Consider the following 13037-nt stretch of genomic DNA (forward strand, 5'->3'; position numbering starts at 1 on the left):
AACCGACCTTTAAGGCACCTGCTATTTAACAAAAGTAACAGGATCTGTTTTAATGCTAAGTTTTCACTGAGAGACACCTCCTTCCTAACATCAGAGTCCTTGTTCGAGTCCATCAGAGCCACCAGAAACGCACGTAGATGACGAGTGTGAGGAAGAACACTGTCACAGCAGCCACCTTTGCATATGCGGAGCGAGTGTTGAGGTATTTTGCATCGCTGCGGTACTTCTTCGACAGGGTGGTAAGATTACTGGCTTTTGTGTCCAGAGCTGAGGGAAAATACAAACAGAAGAATGAAACAGTGCTTTATCAATAAATGTGCAATCATTTTTTGAAAACTGGTGAGACAATAAAATAAAATCCAAAACATTGCCGCATATTTAGTGAAAAGCAGAATCAGAGCCTTCCTGACACATGCAGCACAAACATTTATATTTATTACAGCAGGGTAAACAAAAAACTGTTTTTAAACAAGCCAAAAAATACATTTGCAAATAACAGAGACAATATAAAGCTCATATTTATCAGAAAATTTAATTGCATCACTATAATATAAATAACTTAGCATTACCTGATTGGGGTATATACAACACATGCAGGATAGGCTCCACTGATGCTTTTCATTATTTCTGTACTCACCAGACAGAGCTTCTCCTCTTTGCAGAACTTCCTCAATATTCGCCACCATGATTCTCTGCACATCCTGTAGCTCTGTGTTGATGCTGCCCAGGTTCCTCCTGGCTCTGCTGTCCGCGTACATCTTCTTAGTTTTCTGGATGTATGTGTCTGGAACAGCGTATGTATGGGCAAAGTCAAGGTTTAAGTTTCTCCCCGCAGAGACAACGCATTACAATGAGATCGCAAACTATCTTACCAAACTCAATGAAAGAGTATGGCCTTGTTACTGTGGGCACTTTTCTTCCATACTGGTCATAGAACTCGTTGTGGAGGTCTTCGAGGTAGGCGAAAGCTATCTTCTTTGGGAATGAAGCCTCACAGAGGGACAAGTAGCACACACCCTGTGCTATTAAGTAGCTTAGAACAAGAAACAACACATTTCAGCCATAGTTAGTCATTTTCTATAAAGACTCAAATAAGTGCATTAAACTAAACCACAAATTACACAATATTTCAGTAGGAATACTTGGCTTCCATTTGAAGGTTGATGAATACAAGATCACTTGTATTTTCTTACTGAAAGTTCATATCTCCAGCCTCCAGGGTACAGCGGTCGGGACTCTGGGCGTTCAGTCTGCGGCACAGCTGCTTGGCCTGGCTCTGGTAATGCTGCAGGTCTCTCCCAGACTGACGGAGGTCAACAAACACAGAATGTAGTCAGACTCAGAACTGACGGTGACATGCAGGACCTTCAGTTGTGGAAGATAATTTCCCGACTAAAACTTAAAAGGACACAGGGCGGCTCAGGAGTTAGAGAGGGTCATCCAATAACCATGAGGGTGTGTGGTTCAGCCCCTGGCTCCTCCATTCTGCATGTATGAATGTTGTGTAATAGATGGCATAACAAATAAAAAGCGCTGTGTATAGAAGTGCTGCATGAATGTGTGAATATGACCTGTAATGTTAAAGCCCTTTGAATGGAAGCAAAGATTGGATGCATATAAATATTCTATTTACCACTTGATAAGTAATGAAATGAAAACATTTGACAAACTAATCAATCAGACTTATATAGCTCCAAAGAGGTTATGTTTCCCCCTGTGTTGTTTGATAGTTAGCAGGATTACACAAAAACTATGCACCCACTTTTCATGAAATTTTGCAGAGGGGGAGGGGCAGGACCCAAGACAGAACTAATAGAATATTGGTGCAGATCTGGGACTTTTGTTTTCACTTTCTTTAGTGTTGCGAGATCTTGATTTGTTTGTTTTTTTTAAATCATGCATGTTTAGGGGACTAATATCTATGAGTGTGTGCAATAAAAGTAGAGATCTAATGAATTGAAATGTGGTTTCATAAGGGGACTGTTAAGCCTTGGCTGAGGTGTGTGCTTTAATGAGGGCCATTGCAGTTTGTATCTGAAGAAATAAAAACAATACTCCCCACTCCATTACCCAGTCCCATCCACTCACACACATTTATTTTACATTATTGATTATTAGCTGTGTTAATCAATCTTTAACATTTTATAATTGCACCAGCAGCACAATAATAATCAGTTTTTATATTTAGATTAAATTTCATTTAGCTTCTAATTTTATACCCACAACTCAACAAATGTATACGTATAGACAGACAACAGAAAAACCACCACCCTACGTTCTGCTTATCTGAAATCTATATATCTTGTAGTTTTAAAAGACAAATTATAATTATTGATATGCCGAACTTGTCAGTGTAATTTCAATAATCTAAAACAGTTGTTCAGACTTGTTTTGAGGAGGTCTACTTTACACTTAAGAGCATAAGCTAGCCGCCTCAGTATTTTTGAACGGAGCTCTGCACGGACACAGTGGCTATGAGGGGAAGCTAACTCTTATTCATACCTGTTCATCCTCCTGCACGGACGCAGACAGCGGGAGTCCGTCCGACACACGAGCGATGATCGTGAGTACAATCATACCGACGGAGGTCAGTGTTCGGCGGCGTCACTCGTCGCTTAATGTCCGAGCGAAGTGAACTTCAACAACTTTTTTTCTGTGTTTCTCAACTGTCAGCTCTGACGAGCAGGAAGGCGTGAGCTGGACGGAAGTGCGCGGTGCGTCGCTGAACTGGGTCCGGGTGGCAACTGATTAAAAAAACCGCACATCGCAGTCAAATTTTTCCATCGCTTAAAGTGGAAGGACCCGTTTCTGAAATCCCGCAGAAAACAATGTAGAGTATTTCGTGCTTTTCGAAATAACAGCAAAGAGAGCGGAACCTGTTGAGTTTCTGGTGAGCAGAGGTCACAGTTGTGTGTGTCTTGCAGGCAGCGGGCGCAGTCTCACGGCGGTAACAGGACAGTGGAGAGGCCATGAGCTCCAGCAGGGAGAGCCGGAGCAGACAGCTGGTAGACGGACTGACTGCGGCTCCTCTGCGGCTGCAGCTGCGGGCTGAGCGCCTCCTCCGTCTGGACTAAAGCCTCCCTGAAGTCGAACCACAGGAAGGAGATTTAAAACATGGACAAACCCAAACGGTAAATGCATGATTTATTGTTGCGTTTTCTTTATTTCCCGGCCTATTGTTTGTTTATGTGACTGCTCGTGTCTCAGCGTTAATCTGTCCCCTTGTGTTTCCAGTCGGCGTTGGAATGGCTGCTCTCTTATCGCATCTTTTGTTATTGTTAGTATGTGAACCTGCATCATTATCCTTTCACTCCGGTGTAATGAAGCAGAAACGATGGTTGATGGTTTGCAGCGTCCAAGTGACGCGCTCCTCTTTCTTCTCATGCTTCTTATTATTTATTGTTATTATGCATGATGCAGCTGCAGCTTTGCATCTTGATACGAATGCGCACACAAGAGGGGATGACAGCGAGCAGCGGTGTGTGAGCGGCAGAGGATTCTGCAGCTGGACTCAGCTGTGCGTCAATGATCAACCAAACCATGTGGGGATCGATCGCTGTGCATTTTTACCACGCAGACTCTTGTGCAACACACTCAGGTCTGCAATCAAATCACGTACGTGTGGTGTAATGTGATCCATGTGGGTCATACACCGGTGGAGTTGGGAGCAGTCTATTCTCACTGAAAACCTCTCATTCACTGATGTATTAAAACAAGCCTTGGCTCAGCGGCAGCCCAGCAGCGCTTTGAAAGGCCTTATTGTTGCGGTGCAGCTGGCACCGCCGTGCGCACGTTCAGACCGGCGGGTGCATGCGTGACTCACGGCCAGGCAACACAGTCTGTTTTACTGTCTTTTCAGGAATCGACAGAGATGCCTGCGCGTCTTAATGCCAGGGTGGGGCAACTCATGACTAATTGATTATGAAAATTAGTGCTACATGCTGCAGACCAGGGGATTTCCTCCCTTGATTATAGTTCACCTCCTTCTATATGTGAGAGGTTTGTCCTGTTGTAACGATCAGAGGGGCCACGCTCTCTCCACAGATGCTCCTCACATGATTTCCCCAGGGGCCAGCCCCTCCATCAATAGGCCTGTCTGATATCTGAGTGTGGGGGGTTCAGGATAAGTTTTGTGAAGTCCTGGATCTAACCGTGCACCTCCTTCCTTACCTGTCCCCAGGTGTGCCTGTGGTGCTCAGGGCTGAGGAGGAGAGCAGCTGAAGAGGAGGAGATGGGCTGCACCTCAGCCAAGCAGGTGTCAGCCGTGCCCAACGGTGAGGAGAGCCAAAATAAAGCGTACAGCAATGGAGACCTCCTCTCAGGTCAGTGTGTCAACTGTGCATATCATAGTCAAACACTGCAGACATGGACATTTATAACTGTCTCTAAGATAAAGCAAAACAAAACAATCTGCTGTTTAGTTGTATTAATTTCTACAAGGATTCTGATGAGTCAGGGAAATGCTGATGTTAAGCTGATGCTGTCAGATAGTGACGGACTTCTTAATGAGTGCTGTCAAACTGAGCTAAATAAGATGCAGTCATTAATCTGAGGAGTGTTTTCTCAATTAACTGAGGAATTCTTTGGTCTTATTTAAAATTTCCAATCACAAATTTGCCTAGAGCCTTTCAGTGTTTTGTCTGACCAACAGTCTAAACCCCAAAGTTGTTTAATTTTTAATTAAAAGAGGGGAAAACAAACAATCTTCATAATAGCATATTTCCTTGAAATGTGACTTAAATTGTTGCTGCTTCATTTATTATGGATAAGTGCATCATATGGCTGGGCCAAAAAAATACAATAATCATTTTGATGTTGATAATGATATTTATCATGATTTGTGTGAGTTTAAAGAGTAAGTGAAGGTTGTTGTTTTAAACTCTTCTTCATTGACAGGGTGACACTTGATAAACGGCAAACACTTTCACGCACCTGAGGATGAACAATGATGTGTTCCTCCTCACTGTGCTTGCACAATACAAAAGCATGACATCCATATGTATTACACTGTTGTTATATTGTTATTGATGAAAATGATATTGCAATAATTACTGTTATTGTTTCACCGCCCACCACTAGGGGAAAATTACTTTCACCGCTTGTTACTTTATGTGTATAATATACAAATACTTAATACATGGATTAACATTGTTCATTGTCCAGTTCTCTGGGTCTCTAGTTAGTGCTTTATTAAAGGAGCTATATGTAAATTGTTGCTCTAGCTGCAAAGCCAATATTAGCATTAATAACTTTTTACTCGCAAATCTAGCAGGAACATCATGAGTTAAGCATCAAACTTATATATCTTTACTGTCCAAGAGCTGTCCATAGGTTTTCTTCTCTTTCTATAGCTTGTACGCCTCTGCTGAAGTTAGCATGCTAAACAGAGAAACTTTCCCATAAGGAGTCCCTGTAGGGTCCAGTCAGAGGACCCATTATAAACTCTTGTCTTGTAAGTGTAGTGATGACCGAAGCTCCTGGAAAGTGACCATCACTGTAGAACATATAGCACCTTCAAAGACAGCTGTGCTTACAGTTTGTGATTCTGTCATCTATAAGACAAGTCTTGCCCATTACACCAGCTCAACAAATGTGGGTCAAACCTTTATGATTATTATTTTCATAAGAAAAAGCAGTTTCAAATATTACAGCTGCTGCAGATAGAGAATAAGATGTATAAGACTGCTGTGAATTACAATAATCGCAACCCACACAGCATTAATGTTCATCAGGCCATCAGAATCATATTTGTATTTTCATTTCCTCTCTAAATGCGTGGGAGTGGGTGGGGGGAGGGGGGGGTAAAAGGATGAGGGGGCTGGGCACGAATCAGACTGACGGCTCATGTGCTCGGCGCTTGCCAGCCATTGTTAAGAGGGGCTTTAGTCTGGAGCGTGAGAATTCGAGCACATAATTACTTTGCCAAGTAGTGAACTGTGAGAACTATTAACTCGGTGGATCTCGGCAGTGAGTGGGGCGTCCTCTGCATGCCCGTCACTCGCCTCTGTGGTCATAGATTAATAAGAGGAGACCTGCTCCTCTTTGCCTCTCTGTCTCCCACTCTGTCACAGATGAGTACAAGATGAGAGGAGTGGAGAAAGTCAAGTACATCAGCGGAGAAGAGGGAGGAGTGGACGGCCAGGACAGCACAGTCTGTGACTCTATTCTGTTCTGTTCTAATCTATTCTATTCTTTTTTTGTCTCTAATTTGACATTCATGTTTGAGTGATGTCTTCTGTTTTAGGTTGCTTTTAATACAAAAGTCAATTTGTTAACAAACTCAGTCATGACAAACATATATCATAGACTGTGTATAGAGACGGACGATATGACTGCTCCCCAAAAATGATGCACAAGTGTCTCGATCGCCACCTGCTGGGTAGCTGCAGTATGGTCATCAGCTTCCTCCATGTTAGTCCATGGGACAGTTATAATAAAGTGATGCTATTAACAAAGGGTGAACGTCATGATTGACACCATAAGACTGACTCGCAATTGGTGGAGCCCGTGTATGGTTGGGACCTCGCCACCACGGCTTCATCCCTGATCACTACGGCAACATGGCTCTGTTCACATGCAGGATATTTTGGCTTCATTTCTTGATAGTGGGAGGAAGTGTAGTCGTCCATCTTTACATACAGTCTGTGGTTCATATTCACTTAAATCTGATTAGATTTTAGAGCACTGTGTGCCATTAATTTGCATGTAAAGAAATCAAAACACAATTATGTTTTAATATAATGGAGTTTCTATTGACATTTGTAAAGTTAAGAAATTAAAAAAATATTTTCAATTAACTATTTTTGCAGGTGTAATTAGTTAATATGGTAAAAACACCTCCTATGTTTTCCATTCTGCTGTATAATGGAATTGACTAAGACAATTTGTGTTCTTGTGTGTATATGTGTGTTGTCCCACAGGAGAAAAGTGCTCTCCTGGGTAAAGGCCAACAAATGGATGAAACAGGATCAAATGGAAATGAAAAGATTCTGTAAGAGTCACGGCTGATGGAGCTGTTTTTTTGGTCAATTTAAATGTCATTAACATACATTTACATACATGTTGTGTATTGATTGTGTGTTTGGCTCTAACCTGCAGGAGCATCCACTCCTCCGAGAGTCAGCAGGAGTTCTTCAGGATGTTGGATGAGAAAATTGAAAAGGTGAACAACAGAATCTGTCATTGGAGGGCCACTCTTTGATTTTTGTGTTTTGGCAGAAAGCTGCTGCTAGAGGACATAATGGAGGTTAATCCTTTCACTGCAGCAAATCTGTGGCAAGTGAGGACACAACAGATGACATAATGATATCACAAAAGAGCCTCAATCTGTCACGTCCAGTGCATTTTGCTAGTGTGGTGGTTTAAAGTAGTGTTGTTGAAAACAAAAAATTGTTTTACTGGCAGCGCTGCACTGCGACAGGATCTGGTCACAGAGAGGAGTGGTTTAGGTAACTCGTGACCCGGGACTCTGCAGAGAGCTACAGCCACACTCATAGATCTCACGGCTGACAGTGCATATCCGTGCAAAACCCACACCATCAGGTCGAAGGAGCGGACTGCAGAGCTGAGAGAACAGAGGAAGGCTACAAAAAAATCTGCTGCAATTATGGTTCCCACACAGTAGCTTCCATAACTCCTAAATGTAAGAAGTGTGGAACAGCCAGGACTCTGACTAGAGCGGGAGAAGAGTTCTGAGGTATATGTGAGCACAGAGAGTTGGAGAGAAGCAAAGAGACAAAAAGCTGAAACCCAACTGAGAACGCAGTGAAATCATAAATATGCCTATGTGACGTAGGAGAGCTTTCCTTTGTTTCCTGTGATTCCACAACAGTTTTAAACTCTGCACATTAATCACACACGCCTCAGCTGTATGTAAGGTTTTAACTCACTTTGTTAATATAGATGTTGAGATGTTGAAATGTAATTGAGGTTTAATATTTTACAGTTTAAACTTAATTATAAATAATGATAAATAAAAAAGAAAACACAAATAAAACCAAATATATAGAATTAAATTGAATTAATTAAAAAAAAATCATAAAATGTAAACATAAATACTTTATATTGGTGCGTATCAGGACAAATAAAAGTGATAAATCATTTTGACCCTAGCTATGACATAACTGTTGTGATGCAGATCTCCTTTTTAAAATAAGATTTTCACACCGTCAGACTGAACTCAGACACATTACCTCTCTAGCTTCTTTTTGAAAGCTTTCTGAATGGTTGATTTGCATTTATTTACACTGTTTTTATCAATTATTTTCATTTTTACCACTTTTATCTTTTCTGTGCCCTGTGTCCTTTTAGTCAACTACCTTGTCTGGTTTTCAATTTTTGATTTGACTTGTTGTTAAGCACTTCCTAACATAACTATCCGCTATGTAAATAAAGTGTATTATTGTAATATACAAGAACACTAACGTTTCTCTGCTGTGTATCCAGGGTCGGGACTACTGCTCAGAGGAAGAGGACATGACATAGCACTGTGGTCGTTAATCCGTCAGTCCGCAGAATGAAAGGAACTGTCTTTCCAGTGTTACGGACGGAGCCCACCATGTGACACCACGTCCAGGGCCAATCTGTCCCGTCTCCACTGTCCCTTGTGTGTACGCGCCTGAGAAGAACGGATCACTGACTCGAATCAAGCACCTTTTTGCCGTCCGTCTCACGACCTGCTCTGTTGATTAACCCTGAAAAAGACTGAAATCAAAAATCAGAGACGGTTCAGTATTTGTACGTTTGCGAAGCTCTACAGAGAGAGAAGATTGAGGTTTGCTCTCCCGATGAAGCCATCGGAATCTTAGGATCTTGAGTTAAAAAGCTTCTTTTTCTCCTTTTTGGAGAGCTCTTGAAAGAGTTCCATACATGGCTGTCATGGAGATATCATGTAGACATTAGAAACACAGACTGTTTATTTAATTATCCAACAGTGGGAATGATCAGTGCTGTTGTGCAAGCTGAGTCAAAGTGAAAATAATGTCTTTATCTGCATTATTTTGAATATTATCCTCCTGAAAAGTCGACAGGTTGGATGCTTACATTCCGAGACACAGTATGTACCTCTTTTCTACAGCTTGTCGACCAGTGCGGTGTGTTCGTCTGTCCCCGTCTGTTTCTGTATACGAGTATTTATGTTGAATAAGGCTCAGGGCTGAAGTGTTGTAATCTTTGTCCCATGTAGTCGAGTCCTTCCTCTCATTGAGACACTGCTGCACCATTCAAATATAAAGACACACATGCACTCTCACAGCGGGGTCACTGACGAGCCCCCGCTCCAGTATCTGCTCCATGTTAACCCTGCAGGGCGGTGGACACTGCATCATCACAGATTAGTCTCATTATGTGTTTTAATCACCAGTGTTACATTGTTTTGTTCAGTTTGTATGTTGAACTTTTGTTTTTGTAGAAAAATTAAAAGCGTTTTCAGTAACTTCTCCACACAGCTGAAGTGTTGTGTTGTCTAATAAACAGAACGGTGTAAGTAGAGCTGCAGGCAACGCAAACAACTGGCAGGGGGAATCAGTTTGTCAATAATACTGTATGTTCAGTGCTCAGTCAGACTGTGACTGGCTTTGCTACAATACAAAGCTATATTAGCACAAGGTTGGAAGAATTAAAACACAAAAACAAAACATTAAAAACAACAGTTTTACAAAGATATGAATTGATGAGACATCTCTTGTTGCCACTTGTTTAGATTTTAAGTTAAACTCAAATCCCACTCGAACGACACTGCAAAGGCTCGTCAGTTTCCTTAACTCCAATCAAGCTGATTGGTTTTCATTAAGATCTCTTAATTGCTTCCTGGGAAAACAGTGGAATTGTTGAACAACAACAATCTCAGTGTAAAAAAGGGTTAAAAAAAGATCCTGGGTTCTTCTCTGACACTGCATCCACCCAATCCCTTTGGTTGTTTTTGTGTTATCTTGCTTACAAATACAAAGTAAAATATGATCAAGCAAACTTTACATTTGTTCGGGACAAACTAATCATGTCAGGTAGTTATTAAGACTTAGAAATCCTTCATATCCTCAACCAACATTTTTATTTACATTATCATTTGATATAACTTTCAAATATCAATATCTGCATCAGTCTCAGTCACTTTACCAACTGCATCAACAGAGCAATGATTCAACGTTGTAAATTGTTTACAATACAACAAACTTCACAAACACAGCAGGTCAACGAGCATCCAAGAACTTAGAAGGTACATCTGAATCTAATGTAATAAACTCATCTTGGGCCGACTTCTTCTCAACACAACAAAAGCTGCTTTCAGACATGCACTGAACTCAAGAGATCCTCCGGAGACGTGAACGCAATTTTCCAAGTGAGAGGCTCCGGAGTTTCTCTGCTTGGCCCCTAGTATAAAGTCTGCTGAAAGTTCGGAGGACATGATGTGAGAAGACAGCAGGAGATACTCTGCTGGTTTTACTGTGAGCGAATGGGGGGGGTTTGATGACTCTCCCAAGTGCGAGAGACGCAAACATTTATAAAAAAGAAAAAATATCTCGGGGTGAAAAACCAGACGTAGATGTCAAGAGAGTTTGTGGTGATAAGAGCTGATGCCATTGTTGAGGTGCTTTAAATAAAATCATGTGATCTCCGCAGCGGAATAAAAACACGACATCCTGCCTCTGCCTGCTGCTCCACCCCTCACCTGAGACCTGCACAGGATTTATTGCTGCTGTGATCGCGTCTGAGCGGAGAACCTCCTGCTGCAAACTGTGAAGTCCAGACCCAATTTTCTGAAGATCCTCCACAGGACATGTCTGAAAATGGCTTTACTGACAGAGAATAACAGCCTCTATAGCCTCAGGTGTCCCATGGAAAAGTCCAGTTGCACCTGTCAAGTTCCACATGATTCCACATGAGTGTCTTTCTGTCCTTCTCTGGTTCATCACCTCATCGCTCCAGCCGCTCAGTGCTGCTGCCGTCTCTTTCGGTGCTGCCGGCGCCCAGCGTCCTGGAAGGGCCCCACAGGAGGGTCAGGTGTCACCAAACCGTCACTCATCTTCTGGTAGACTAGCGTGGAGTCTGATGCCACCGCACACAGCAGCATGGGAAAGCCTCTGTCCAGCACGTGTTGTATGCTGCACAGCAGAGAGGAGGATTACAGTTATCACATGGGAAGAAGATGAGCTTTGTTGGTTAAAGAAAAAGAAACAACCAGAGTCTCTTCACCTTCTGTGGCACAGAGAACGGTGAACAGGCAGAGGAAGGACAGTCTGGATGGGGGCTCCATCCTTCTCTCTCCCTTCTAACAACACCAACTGTAGCTCAGGACTCTTGACACAGGACACGTCCTTCCACCGACGCACTGAGGAGAACAAGACTCGAGTGTAAGAGAGTGTGGGAGAGCCAGAGAGAGAGTGCGTGAGTGTGTAAGAGTTTACGTGAGTGGTCTCTAGACTGAGCAAAGGTACTGCAGTGTCAGTGACTTTTACACTTAATCCCTGCACACTCACTTATATTGATTTTATGTCGTTATATTAATTCAAAGATGGAAGACGTCACTTTTAATCCTCTATCAGGAAACTTCATCAACTGTGGATGTGACATTGACAATGACGTACATAGTTGTAGATCCTCTTATGGACACATGTTTGTGTCCTCAGTGATGTTTTGGAGAGTTTGAAACCACAAATGAAGAGCTAACAGTCCACACATTCACATGAACTACACACGGTGGAATAAAAAGCCTTATTCTACTAAGTTTGCTTTTGTCTTTAGAGACAAATAACAATAATTGAATAGAAATAAAGTTAACTTATTTTACATTCCCTCAGTAGAATTATGTAGTACAAGTTAAAACAGGAGTCAGACTACAGTGTCTGCTGGTAAAAGATTTATTGTGTTATTTATTTATTCACTTCAACAGCATAAATAAAAACATTAATAGAATAATAAATTAAACCTCAGGCGAGGACACACACACACACACACACACACACACACACACACACACACACACACACACACACACTCACACTCACTCACACTCACTCACACTCACACTCACTCACTCACACTCACACACACACACACACACACACACACTCACCCTCGGTTAGATCCATGTAGACGAGGAAAGCTGAGTGAAGCTGAGCGCTGTCCTCGACCTCCAGGTCCTTCATCTGCTGATACTGAAGACAGAGACAAACACTGGTGAGCGCGGGGTTTAACACCGGACACCTGAACGCAGCACAGACCTGAGCCTCTCACCGCTGGATGCATCAGGATCCAGTTCTGACGAGGAGGAGCTTCATCTGACGCCTCCGACATTTCAACTACTCAGGAGTCTACACGTTAGTTTACTACTACTACTACTACTACTACTACTACTACTACTTCTACTACTTTTACTGCTGCTGCTGCTGCTGCTGCTGTCCCAACATGTGCATGCTGTGTTTTCAGGTTTTACCGGCGTGCTACACTGAAAGCCGTCCGGGTGGGAAAACTCTATTCTTGTGTTCCTCGTAGTCTGTCAGACAAAAAAACCCCAAAAAGCTAATACATAATCTTTATATAGTCTATATTCAGTAAAAACATTCACTTTATTTACATTTACTTTATCTGACTATAACTGCTGCATTTTACTTAATTTATCATTTATTTATACTTAATTTATCATTTATTTAGACTTAATTTATCATATTTTACTTTCATTTGCTATATTTATATTTACTATGTACATATATGTGTGTGTAAATGTATATATACAGTATAAAGCATATATATTGTTGTTTTAAAATAATGATATATATAATTATTAATTATTATTATTTTCTGGAGAATTCTGTCAAAAGTTCTATTCTATTATTTATGTATTTAAGTAAATAATAGAAAAAACAGGATTACATGGTATATATCCCATTGATGTATACATTGTTTAAATTTGTTGAAGCCAACATGGGCAATAGTTCATGAATAGTTATTGAAAATCGTCATGACTAATTGTGGTGACCAAAGATATGACGATCATGTGATGGGCGTGAAAGCTCAAGAACAGCTTATAAATGGACTTTGAT

General features: G+C 41.5%; 3 protein-coding genes across 3 annotated transcripts in view; 1 reads left to right on the top strand and 2 right to left on the bottom strand.

Moving 5' to 3' along the window:
* Nucleotides 1-2740, bottom strand: part of sec22ba (SEC22 homolog B, vesicle trafficking protein a) — a 3063-nt gene extending 323 nt beyond the window's left edge. Inside the window, exons 1-5 of the mRNA XM_020103325.2 lie at nt 2503-2740; nt 1194-1303; nt 873-1033; nt 638-784; nt 1-267 (exon numbers count right to left, since the gene is read on the bottom strand). The exon at nt 1-267 is cut by the window's left edge and continues 323 nt beyond it. Coding sequence (XP_019958884.1) covers nt 113-267; nt 638-784; nt 873-1033; nt 1194-1303; nt 2503-2577 — 648 coding nt within the window. The 5' untranslated portion in view covers nt 2578-2740 and the 3' untranslated portion in view covers nt 1-112. The remainder of the gene's footprint in view (nt 268-637; nt 785-872; nt 1034-1193; nt 1304-2502) is intronic.
* On the top strand, nt 2690-9445 carry LOC109639762 (uncharacterized protein C1orf21 homolog). Its single transcript, XM_020103410.2, has 7 exons — nt 2690-2830; nt 2925-3131; nt 4181-4322; nt 6072-6151; nt 6921-6991; nt 7099-7162; nt 8446-9445. Exons 3-7 carry the CDS (start codon nt 4232-4234, stop codon nt 8482-8484), a joined length of 345 nt encoding a protein of 114 aa, XP_019958969.1. The 5' UTR covers nt 2690-2830; nt 2925-3131; nt 4181-4231; the 3' UTR covers nt 8485-9445.
* A 580-nt stretch (nt 9446-10025) lies between these two features.
* Nucleotides 10026-12439, bottom strand: tsen15 (TSEN15 tRNA splicing endonuclease subunit). The gene is made up of 4 exons (XM_020103375.2): nt 12232-12439; nt 12071-12152; nt 11191-11326; nt 10026-11099 (listed from the first exon to the last, which is right to left on the bottom strand). Exons 1-4 carry the CDS (start codon nt 12289-12291, stop codon nt 10928-10930), a joined length of 450 nt encoding a protein of 149 aa, XP_019958934.1. The 5' UTR covers nt 12292-12439; the 3' UTR covers nt 10026-10927.
* Between the last annotated feature and the right edge of the window lie 598 nt (nt 12440-13037).

Source organism: Paralichthys olivaceus, chromosome 16 (genome assembly GCF_024713975.1).
Source record: "Paralichthys olivaceus isolate ysfri-2021 chromosome 16, ASM2471397v2, whole genome shotgun sequence".
In the NCBI taxonomy this organism is placed as follows: Eukaryota; Metazoa; Chordata; class Actinopteri; order Pleuronectiformes; family Paralichthyidae; genus Paralichthys; species Paralichthys olivaceus.

Coding starts and splice junctions, on each gene's coding strand:
- LOC109639762 (XM_020103410.2), top strand. CDS start 4,232: ATGGGCTGCACCTCAGCCAAGCAGGTGTCAGCCGTGCCCAACGGTGAG. Junction 6,992..7,098: donor AATGGAAATGAAAAGATTCT/GTAAGAGTCACG, acceptor TCTAACCTGCAG/GAGCATCCACTCCTCCGAGA. Junction 7,163..8,445: donor TGGATGAGAAAATTGAAAAG/GTGAACAACAGA, acceptor CTGTGTATCCAG/GGTCGGGACTACTGCTCAGA.
- tsen15 (XM_020103375.2), bottom strand. CDS start 12,291: ATGTCGGAGGCGTCAGATGAAGCTCCTCCTCGTCAGAACTGGATCCTG. Junction 11,327..12,070: donor CTACATGGATCTAACCGAGG/GTGAGTGTGTGT, acceptor TGTTCTCCTCAG/TGCGTCGGTGGAAGGACGTG. Junction 11,100..11,190: donor CGTTCTCTGTGCCACAGAAG/GTGAAGAGACTC, acceptor TCTGCTGTGCAG/CATACAACACGTGCTGGACA.